We start from the raw sequence: 11,631 nt of genomic DNA, 5'->3' as shown, positions 1-11,631 counted from the left end.
ACCTGTCACAGGACTGCCAGATCATTGGAATAATGCAGATGTGGTGGGATCACTCACATGACTGGAGGGCTGTGCTGGTAGGGCACCAGCTCTTCAGGAGACACTGTCAGGGAGTAGATGAGGAGGGAGAATGCCCTTAGTGTGAAGGGGCAGCTCAGATGTATGGAGCTCAGCAGTGGGACAGACAAGAGACTGGGTGGCAGCTTGTGGGTGAGCATGAGAGAAAGAGTGACATTGTGATGGGAGTTACAGACCAGCCAGTGCAGGTGAGGAGGTGGATGCAGTCTCCTTTAAGCACCCTGAGGAAGTCTGTGGATCACAGAGCCTGGTTCTTCTGGAGGGACTTTAATCTGCCGGACATTCACTGGAAGGGCAAACCAAAGGGTAAAAGCAGTCCAGGAGCTTTCTGGAGGGTTTCAGGGACAACTTCTTAGCACAGGTCTCTGATGGGCCAATAAGGATGCTTTTCTGGATCTGGATATTGCAAACAAGGAGGAACTGATCAGGAATGAGATAGTCAGTGTCAGCCTTGACTGCAGTGACCATGAAAAAGTGGAGTCCCAGACCCTGAAGGGAGTGAGGAAGGGCAGTAGCAGAGCTTGGACCCAGGACTTCAGTGGAGCAAACTACATCCTCTTCAGGGGACTGGTGGGAATCCCATAGAAGGCAGAGCTGAAGGGCACAGGAGCTCAGGAAAGCTGGTGGGTCTTTAAGGATATCACCCGCCAAGCACAAGAATGGTCCATCCTGATACTCAGTAAAACTAGCAGACATCTCAAAGGACCAGGCTGGCTAAACAGGAAACTCACGCCTGAGCTCCGGGGCAGTATACAGGAGGGGGAAGGAGGGAGAAGCTGCAAAGGAGGAATGTAGAAATATTGCCCAGTGAAGCAGAGATGGTGTTAGGGAAGACAAAGCTCCCCTAGGATTGACATTTGCAGCGTAGGCCAAAGGCATGACGATGCACCCTGCTACTGCTTCAGTAAGAATCAAAGAATAAAAAGGAGAAGGTGGGCTGCGTGCTGACTGGGACAGGGAATCTAGCAACAGTATGTGAAGATAGGTCTGAGGAACTCAACACCTTGTTAGCTTCAGTATTCACCAACAAGGTCTCCCAGGCTGTTGTGCCTTGAGTCAGGACTCCTGAGGAGAAAAACAACCAGCAGTGGATGAGGGATTACTTGTGAGAACTCAAACTACACAGGTCAGTGGGGTTGCATGGGCTGCCTATGAGGGTGCTGTGAGAGCTGCCTGCTGTCATAGCAAGGCCACTCACTACCATCTTTGAAAGGTTGTGGAAATGGGGCGAGGTCCCAGTGACTGAAGAAAGGCAAATGTTACATCCATGTGTGAAAAAGGCCAACAGGACAACCTGGGGAGCTGCAGGAAGTTCAGCCTCACTTTGGTGAGGAGTTAGTCATGGAATGAATCCGCTTGGATCACATTTCTGGGCACATGAAGGAGAAGAAGGTGACAGGGAACAGTCAGCATGGATTTACCCAGGGTAAATTGTGCCTCACCATCCTGATTGCCTTCTATGATTAAATAACTGCATTTGTGGATGGAGAAGAGGAAATGTCTTTTCCCTAGGCTTTAGCAAGGTGTTTGACGCTGTCTTCCACAATGTTCTTGCATGTAAGTTAGAACGTTACATTCCAGAGGGGAAGAGAACTGGATGGGCAAAAAGCTGCTTGGATGATCAGGAGATCATTCCAGAGAGAATTGGAGCACCACTGATTTCTCCAGGAACCTCTCCTGTTTGTCATCTTGGTTAGTGACAGGGAGGAGGCAACACTCATCATGCTTGCAGATGATGCCAAACTGGAGGCAGGAGGGAGCAGTCATATGCTTGAGGGCTGCCATTCAGAGGCACCTAGACAGGCAGGAGGAATGGGCTGTTAGGAACCTCATGGAATTCAACAAGGAATGTCAGGTCTTGCAGCTGGGATAAACCAACACTCCTCAGTGTTACAGGCTGGGGCCTGAGTGCCTGGGGAGTAGGTCTATGGAAAAGGACCTGAGGGTCCTGGGGGACAGGAAGCAAAATATGAGCCATCAGCGTTGCCTGGCAGCAAAGAGGGCCAGAAGCATCGTGGGCTGTCTGAGCAGGAGCACAGTCAGGAGGTCGAGGGAAATGATGATCACCTTCTAGTCAGTATTCATTAGACCACATCTAGAAAACTGCATCCGAGTTTGGGTTCCCAGGAAAAGAAAACGGCTGATAACTGGGAGCAAATTTGGCTGAGTAGTTGGAGTAGTTGGGAGCTGGAGCACTTGCTCTGTGAGGAAATGGGACTTGTTCAACTTGCAGAAGAGATGGCTTTGGAGGGATTTCATAGCAGCCTTCCAACGGCTACGAGGAGGTCATCAACAAGATGGAGCCAGCGTCTTCACCAGGGTGCATGGTGGGAGGACAAGAGACAATGGACATTGGCTGAAAGAAGAGACATTCATGCAGAAGATAAGGAAAAGCTTTTCCACTATGAGGATGGGCAAGTATTGGGAGTGGTTGCCCAGAGAGGCTGTGCAGTCTCCTGCCTTGGATGTTTCCAAGACCAGACTGGATGAAGGCCAGAGCAACCTGGTCTGACCCCAGAGCTGACCCTGCTGTGAACAGGGAGACTGGGCTAGAGACCTCCTGAGGTCCCTTCCACCCTGAAGGAGTCCATGATTCTTTCCACTCTTGATCTTCTCTTGATGTCAGGGAAAGGACGCAGGTTCCCTGTGACAGTGTAAGTAGGCCAGCTTTCTTGTGCTCCTCCAGGCAGAATTGTTCAGATGCAGGGCTTCTCAGCAGGAATCCCCAAGACAGCCCTGATCAATCCTTTACTTCGCTTTTAATTTCCTTGGGTTTTTTTCTTTCTTCCAGTTTTGTCTCTATTACCATCCTGATCCCTTCCCCTACAATCAGTCCACTCTTGCCTAACCTTAAGTCTTTGCTGCTGTTTTGGATTCTTTTTCTGTTTTGTTTTTCTGGTTTTTAGGTTTTTTTTTTGTTGTTGTTGTTGTTCTGTTTTTGTTTGGACACAGGAGGAGCTACAGTGCAGAAGGATCTTGAGGAACTCAGGTGATTCAGAAAATAGCTTATGAAGATTTACAAGAGAAGTGTCAAGTCCTGTGCCTTGGTGGGAATAAACCTGTGCATGAGGAGGGGTTGAGGGACCTCAGCTTCTTTATTCTGCTGAAGTGGAGGTAGTAGAGTAGGGAAACAGGCACAGGTGTGGGAAAACATAGGACAACCTGCAGTGGAGATGGCCAGGGGCACTGCCAAGGCTGAAAGCTCCCAACACAGCCAGGTCTTTGTCCTCTTGGCTATGACTGGAGTCTCTGCCACCGAGGCCCACGAGAGGATGCCATTCCTTAAAGCACTGTGGCCTTGCTGCCTCCTTATTCCCTGGGAGCCCAGGAGGTGCTGTATCATGGTCCTGCACTTGGTACTGCACTCCCCCACCCACACACTGCCCCCAGGATGAGCCCTGAGCAACACATGAGGGAAAGGATCACCCTACCCAGGGGATGGCTGTCAGAGCCTGGCTGCTCTGCCTGATAACACACATCCAGGTTGACTTGGCATCAGAGCCACCTGCACATTGCCTTTGCCTGCCTGCAATCAGGGTCTCCACCTTTCTGCTCTAATCAGCCCCTGGGGAGACTTTGTTGGTAATGGCCCTCAGTGGGACCTGTTAACACTCCAAGAAACTTGGGATTTGCTTCTGACTTCAACTTCTTGAGAGGTTTGTTCAGTCTCTTCTCAGCATCTGCAGTTCATGGGCTCAGCACCAAACACACCTCAGCGGTCATTAAAACGCCAAAGCCCCTAAGAGCCATGCCTCTTTCCATAATCTTCTTCAGTTCTTCAAGTCTTGTGTGGCTAATTGGGAAGCTTTCAGGGGAGTATTGAAATTAGGCAGACTTCAATGAGCACCTGAAGATGTCTGCTTCTTAAACTTTCTTTATTCTTCAGTTTTCAGAATAAGTGATACCCACATTCTCCAATTCATACTGATCCACTGGGTCTCTGAATGAAGTCTGGACATGTAGGACAAGCAGGATTTTTGATAGGAGACATGTATGGACAACCTTCCTCCCCAGCTCCCTGCCCTGCCACTTCCCTCATCAGCCACTGGGGACTTAGATCACTCTGGTTAAAATCTAAGCTTTTTCCTCTCAATTCTGTAGCTGAATGTTACAGCTCATGTGCACCAATTCCCACCTGCTTTCCTTAGAGAACTAGCTGCAAACAGACACAGAAGGATTTGTCTTAATTGCGATGAAACAAAAATAAAATCTGAAACTGTTTAATGACAGATAAAAGACACTCCTCAACTCTATACCAAGTCCAAGCTGCCTTCAGTGAGCTCCACTTCCCACAAGACATAACCTTCCTTGAAGGGATAGACAAGAAGTGAACAAAGGAGCTGGCTAAAGAGATACCGAGACTGCTGAAAGATGAGGCTAAAGTGAAGGTTCACAAAATCCCCTGCTTTCCCCACCTTGTGCACAAAGTCATTCCTTTGATGGTAGAAGGCAATCAGGTTGGTCAGGCACGGTTGCCTTTTCCCCTTGCTCAACCCATGCTGCCTCTTCCAACCCTTCTCCTTCATATGCTTGGAGAGGGTTTCCAGGAGGATTTGCTCCATCACCTTGCCAGGGACTGAAGAGGAAGATGACCAGCCTGTCATTCCCCAGATCTTCCCTCTTGCCCTCTTGCCTTTCTTGAAAATGGGTGTGATGTCTGCCTTTTCCCAGTCCAGTCATCAGGAACCTCCCTGATTACCCTGACCTTTAAAAGACTATCAAGAGCAGTGTTGCACTGACTCCATCCACCTCTCCCTGCACCCTGGAGTGCTTCCCATCTGGTCTCGTGGACTTGTGTGTGCCACTGGGCAGAAGTCCTCCCCAGCTGCAGCTTCCTCTGCCAGGGGTGAGGCTTTGTTAATGCACATGCTGCCAAAGGACGCAGGGGCCAGAGAGGCCTTGGCAGTGGACAATACCAGTAAAAGACAAGGTAAAAGAGGCAATGAGCTCCTCAGCTTTTCCCTGTCATTGTCACTACATCCCCTGCCCCACTCAGCAGGGACACCACATTTTCCTTGACTCGCTGCCTTCCTTGTGCTGCCAGTATCCTTACAGAAGCCCTGCTGGTTGTCCTCCCCATCCCTTTCCAGCTCCAGCTGAGCTTTGGCTTGCCTAACTCCATCCCTTCCACCACAGACAATGTCTGTGTCTTCTTCCTGGGTAGCCCATTCCCCCTCCAACCCTCTGTGCACTTCCTTCTGCCTTTTCCAGTCCGAAATCACAAAGTCCCTGTTCATTTGTGGCAGCCTCAGGCCAGACCCTGATGGACTTTCCTGCAGACTTTCCTGTGCTCCTATGCTTTGAGGACATTGTTCCTGAAGATCCAAGAGGGCTCCGTGGCTCCTCTGCCCTCCAGGGCAGTCACCCCTGGGATGCTGACAAGGATCATCTTGATCCTCTGCTGCAGTCCAGGGCAGTGATTCTGCTATTCCTCCTACCTCTCCGCTATCTCATGGTCACTGCAGTGACAGACAACCTTCACATTCACATCCCCATCCAGGCTCAGCTTCAGGCAAGAAGGAAAGGGTAGGATGGCACCACCTACTTAGAGGCAGAAGAGCCTGCCTTTCTCCCCTCACCACTGAGGGATGCAGGCAATGGACTTTCAGGTGGTTAAAGGCAGATGCAAGGAATTTCTGGGGTAAGGTAGACATGCCTGAGGCAGTGCCTCCCAGGCTGCCCTTACAGTCAAGAGGGAGGAGGAGGTGTTCACCTGCCTGCTTTTAGATGGTCACATAAAGCACAAATGACTCCTGTCCCAGAAACATTTGCTCTGTGCTTGAAATGGGGCCTGAGGTCACAGGCTTTTAGGATAATTCAGGTTGAAGGGACCACAGCAGGCCTGTAGTCCAACCTGCCGCTCACAGCAGGGCCAGAGAGAGGGTCAGAAACCAAAAAATGCCCCTGCCAAAGGACTTCTGGAGTGATAGAGCAGGAGAGGACAGTAGAGAGCTGACAGCATAGTAGAAGTCTCATGCATAAAAGGGTTTCTTTTTTGCTTTCTCCAGAGAATTAAATCCTTAGCTCTCCAGAGGGAACAAGCTGGGAAACTAACTTTGCCACTAACATGGAGCTGGAGAAGCTCCTGAGGCCCTTACAGACAGAGGCTGGTCCAAAGGCCACCACCCCAAGGGCACCAGACCCCCAGGCATGCCTGCCTTGCTGCTGGGCACCCTCCAGCCCCAGGCAGGAGGTCTGCTGGGAACAGCGTGGGGTCTCCTCCTTTCAGCCCCTTCCTCCTAGAGGATTTGGGTTGGGAGAGACTGCTGGAGACCTCCGGGACCACAGTCTGCTCTGAGCTGGGCTAACTTTACAGTTAGATCAGGTTGTTAAGTGCTTTCTCTAGGAGAATTTTTAAAAATCCCTGGGCCCCTGCCCCAGTGCTGCTCAGCTGTCATCGTTATTTCTTATTTTTTTGTTAAACTCTTTTGAAATTTGCTTTACTGAATCTTCTCCTTGTTGTCTCTTGTCTTTTCCTCCCCTTGGCCCCAGCCAGACCATCCCATCTACTTTGACCAAGGACAATCACAGCCTCACCTTCAAGCACAGCCTTGCTGGGATCTCCAGGCCCTGTGCAGGTGGGCTGTGGTGGCCAGCTCCAAGCAGAGCTATGTATTGCAAGTCTCTACATGGTCTCAGAGGAGAGTGTAGGGAGACATGACATGACCCAGGGCAGAGCCTGTGGGCTGACACCAGGGCAGAGCCGAGATCAGCAGGGGTGAGAACACAAGACCTCCAGCAGCTCCTCTCCCTGCCTGTGCAGGGAGTGACACACTTGGCAGTGCGCCTGAGAGAGGACAGTGACGCAGGACGGAGGGCACCGTGAGCTGCATTACTGGGCTCCAACCACCTGTGCTGGGTCTGGGAGTCCTGGCAGCCTGTGCCGCTGGCTGCAGCCCTCGAGAAATCCCCGACTCTGCTAGCAGCAGTGGTTCCCCTCCAGGACTGTCGGGAGCTTCTGGAGTGTCGCGGCTCCTGTCTCCCTCCTGTCCCTGCGCTGGCCCTGCCCTGCTGCCCTCCGTGTGACCCCATGGCCCCACTGTGCAGGCACCGCACAGGACAGGGTGCGTTCAGGGTGGGGAAATGTCCCCCAGCATGGTTCCCATGACAGCCCTCAGTGCCCCATCCCCCAAGGCCCTCCTGCCCAGCAGCCTCCCACCAGTCCCCAGCCCCTGCCCAGCCCTGATCCTGTCCCCCAGGGTTAGCAGAAGGCCATGCTCTGGGGTCTGCTGGGGTCTGGGCCCAGGGAGGGAGGCCAGGCAGGGTGGTCATTCCCCCCACACAGGTGCTGAGCCCAGCAGGCAGATGGAGCTGGTCACATTCAAAGATCACCCCTCACCAGGACCACAGGGAATGGCCAGTGCTGGAGATGGCTGGTAGCAGGGACTGGGGGTGTGAGGAGTTTCCTGGGACAGTTTCTCCTCTCTGTTCATGCAACAACAAGGTGGGCTGGATCTTTGCCCTGAAGCACCCTGCTTGAGGTCTCCCATGGGATGAGGATGGTCTACAGGCCGAGTAGACTGCCCCAGGGCCTCCTCTGCATGCTCCCTGCCAGCCCTGCAGAGGATCCAGGAGAGGGCTCGTCCTCCCAGGGGGTCACAGCAGGACGCCCAGTCCTCCAGCTGGGCATGGACCCCTTTCTGGATGTGACTTTTGGGGTGAGGACCAGCATGCAGGGTGAGGGAGATTGGCTCAAGGGCATGTGCTGGGGACAGGGCCTGAGGGACAGCAGCAAACTGATGTGGCTTCTGGGTCCTGCTTCCTTCAATGCAGGCTCCCACAAAGGGTTCCAGCCTTTTTTTTTTTTTTTTGGTGCCACCCGCCAGGAGGGACAATGGCACTATGAGCTGGGAGGGTGGGGAGCATTAATCCTTCTTCAGGCACTGCCCAGGCCATGGGGAGGGTCAGGACAGCAAGGACTTCTGGATCTGCACTGTGAACTCGCTTTAGTGTACCCACACTCTGAACGTTTGTTTGGTTTTTTTTAAATGTGCGTCTGCATTTTTCTCTCCAAGACACTTTCAAGCCCAGTCCCACTTCCTTCTCATCTCTCCCAGTCACTGCTCTGATCTTGCTGGCCATTCCCACACCCCCTCCCCTGTTCTGCAGAGCCCCAAGCTGCTGGCACTGCTCTGCAGAATGAGCAGGCTGTGAGGCCACAGGGCCATGAGGTGACTCTGCACTGGCCGTGCTGGTCAGGGTGGGAGCAGACCCAACCAAATGGGGATCACAGCCTCTAATCCCTGCAGGGGGACTGCAGATGTGGCAGGTGCTTGCAAGGACTGTGGAGCATTTCCAAGGGAGCTAGTTGTGTCCAGGTGTGGCTCTATATCCCGCCCCTGGTATTTCACAGAGAGTGACATGAATCGCTCTCCAGGCTCCCTTCCCTGTGCCAGATGGGTCCCCACTGCCTCTCCTTTGCCTGTGGAAACCTTGTTCTGGCACTTTATCTTTGACTCCACCTTGGTGGGCCTCTCACTTTGTGAGGCTCCTCTCACTGCCCACCCGTAGAACATGCTGTCCCCGGAGAGCTTCTGAGCTCTCCTGGCACCTCCAGCTTCCCCTCCAGAAGGACAGCCATCTGACACTGTGCTTTAACATGTGGCACAGCTCTGGCTATGTGAATCTGTGACCATTCATCCCCTCCACTGTCACTGGACACTGATGGGGGAGTCCTAAATCCAGCCCTTGGTCTCTAAGAGATCATTACATGACTATGAGCTTTTTGCTCCTGAACCCATGGAGAACCCCATCAGCAGCAGCCCTTTTGGTCATGATTTCCTTGGGCCTATTCTTGACAGCAGCTTTGGAGGAAGCCCAGCCTTCAAGCTCTACACCAGAAAGAACGTACTTTATTTCAGAGGTACTGTGAGGGAGTCAGCTCTGACCCAGCGTTGGAAACAATTCTATATGGGCACCAGGTGAGACAGAGGAGTCTCAGTAAAGCTGGCATGAATCCAAGCATTTGTGCACCAACAGGATAACAAATACTACTAATCAAAGTAACAATAGTGAACAAACAGTGCTCAGTCCTGGTATGGGATACCATGGGAGTCATTTGTGGAGAGCAATGGCAATGTTACCACTGCTGAAAAATGGCCATGAAATCACTTTCCTCAGGGCATCCTGGAGCTCCTTGTTCCTCATGCTGTAGATGAGGGGGTTCAGAGTTGGAGGCACCACCGAGTACAGAACAGCCACCACCAGATCCAGAGATGGGGAGGAGATGGAGGGGGGCTTCAGGTAAGCAAACATGACAGTGCTGACAAACAGGGAGACCACGGCCAGGTGCGGGAGGCACATGGAAAAGGCTTTGTGCCGGCCCTGCTCAGAGGGGATCCTCAGCACAGCAGTGAAGATCTGCACGTAGGACACCACAATGAAAATGAAACACACAAAGCCTAAACAGGCAGTAACTACACTAACCGCAACTTCCCTGAGGTAGGCGTCTGAGCAGGAGAGCTTGAGGATCTGGGGGATTTCACAGAAGAACTGGTCCACTGTGTTGCCTTGGCAGAGTGGTATTGAAAATGTGTTCCCAGTGTGCAGCACAGCATGGAGAAAACCACTGGCCCAGGCAGCTGCTGCCATTTTGACACAAGATCTGCTGCCCATGAGGGTCCCGTAGTGCAGGGGTCTGCAGATGGCGACATAGCGGTCGTAGGCCATGACTGTGAGGAGAGAATACTCTCCTCCAAAGAAGAAGAAAATGAGGAAGACCTGGGCAATACATCCCAAGTAGGAAATGGCCCTGGTGTCCCACAGGGAATTGGCCATGGATTTGGGGACTGTGGTGGAGATGGAACCAAAGTCGAGGAGGGAGAGGTTGAGGAGGAAGAAGTACATGGGGGTGTGGAGGCGGTGGTCACAGGCTATGGCTGTGATGATGAAGCCATTGCCCAGGAGGGCAGCCAGGTAGATGCCCAGGAACAGCACAAAGTGCAAGAGCTGCAGCTCCCGTGTGTCAGAGAACGGCAGGAGGAGGAACTTGGTGAGGGAGCTGCTGTTGGACATTTTACTCTCTCCAGGCATGGGGGACTGTGCAAGGAGAAAAGACATTGAGAAGTTAGGAGAGAATCTTCAAGCAAAAAAGCCCCCAATTGTTGCAGTTCCCATACAATCCCCCACATTTCCTCTCTCTTTACTGAGAGCATCTTTGTGCAGCTCCCTTGCTTGAGCTCCACTTTGCACTGGCTGAGTGTGCTGCTGTGACGAGCAGGGACCTCTGCCTGTGGGCTCCAGAGGAGTCTGTCCTGCTGTGCAGCAGTGGACACAGAGGAAGGGGGTGACGAGCTCTGACACTCACAGTTTCTGTCAGGTGAAATCCACTCATTGTGTAGAAGGGCTTTTCACCGTCTTCACTCCCCATTCTAAAGAATGAGGTTTGAGGAAGAGAGTTTCTGGGATTTTTTATTTTATTTTAGATGGTCTTGTCACCCCTGGGGAGTGTTCCTCAAAAGGAGAAATCCTTGGCATTTCTACTGTGAGTGCCGAGAAACAGATTCACTGTCCCTTGTTGCAGCGTGAGGAGAGCTAGTTTGCTATTAGGCTTGTTCCCAGCTGTCCTGTGCTCCCAACTCATTGAGCTGGTGGACGATCACACTCATATGTTGCCCTGAAGGGAAACCAGCCACTGCTGAGAACAGAGGAGTCCAGTTTCAAAGTGCAGATCTTCAACCTTCCTCCCTTTCTCCAGGCACCAGAGGGAGGTCTCCACACTCCCCTTCTAGCCAAGCACACACAGGGCTCTTTTCAGATGCCCATATACTGCCTCCCACCACCATCTCCATACTCTCTGCATCTCTGCACCTTCTCCATTTGTCTCTCAGCTATTACAGATATGCTATGAGACAGCAGCGCCTTTCTGGAGCTCTCAGCCTGGCAGGACACCCCGGGGAAACAGTCAAAGGCCCATCAGGACTGCAGATGGTTTCTCCTTAAGGGAGGATCAGCTCACTTCCGAACCCAACAGACTGCATTTCTTGGGGCTGCACAGCTTAGAAGGGGGCTGCACACCCCTCACTTCCATGCAGACCCCTCTGTTGCCCAACTCGCAGTGGTGGTGTCTGAACTGCAGCTGAAAACCCATCCACCCCGGACAGCCTGAGAGAGGAACAGGGGCAGCATGGACAGAAGAAACAAGGAGCAACACCATGATCCTGCTGCCAAGGGAGGCAAGGAGAGAGACAGAGGGACACTTGGGAAAGCCTCCACCTGGGAAAGCCTTCACCTTACCCATCTGGGCATGCCACCTGGCAGAGGGTGACATCGCAGGGCAGTCACTCTCAGCCCCTTTGTCGGGCAGCACTAAACAGGCCCCTGGCAGGAGAGATGCCCCTCTCCTCTGCTGGAGGTCTGGCTGCAGAGGAGGCAGCTCATGGTCTGGACTCCATGGCTGTCAGGACAGAGGGTCTGCTGGGTGGGAGCAGGGACATGGGGGGCTTGCTCAGTGCAATGTGTTTGCACTGGAGGCTCTGACCATGACTTGCCCAAATCTGTCCTCCCACGATGCTTCTGTTAACAGTTCCATCTCCTTCCTTGCCTGTCTCTGCT

The 11,631-nt window shown here is 52.6% G+C and overlaps 1 protein-coding gene across 1 annotated transcript; it reads right to left on the bottom strand.

Moving 5' to 3' along the window:
* Positions 1-9,186: 9,186 nt before the first annotated feature.
* Positions 9,187-10,092, bottom strand: LOC135326146 (olfactory receptor 14C36-like; the record flags this gene model as incomplete). The annotated part of the gene is made up of 1 exon (XM_064503988.1): positions 9,187-10,092. A coding segment is annotated over exon 1 (906 nt), but the record flags the coding sequence as incomplete, so codon positions are not given.
* Between the last annotated feature and the right edge of the window lie 1,539 nt (positions 10,093-11,631).

The sequence above is a fragment of the Dromaius novaehollandiae genome, unplaced genomic scaffold (assembly GCF_036370855.1).
Source record: "Dromaius novaehollandiae isolate bDroNov1 unplaced genomic scaffold, bDroNov1.hap1 HAP1_SCAFFOLD_37, whole genome shotgun sequence".
NCBI classification, from domain to species: Eukaryota; Metazoa; Chordata; class Aves; order Casuariiformes; family Dromaiidae; genus Dromaius; species Dromaius novaehollandiae.
Note: the sequence above shows the minus strand (reverse complement) of the source record. Positions and strands in the feature narration are given on the sequence as shown.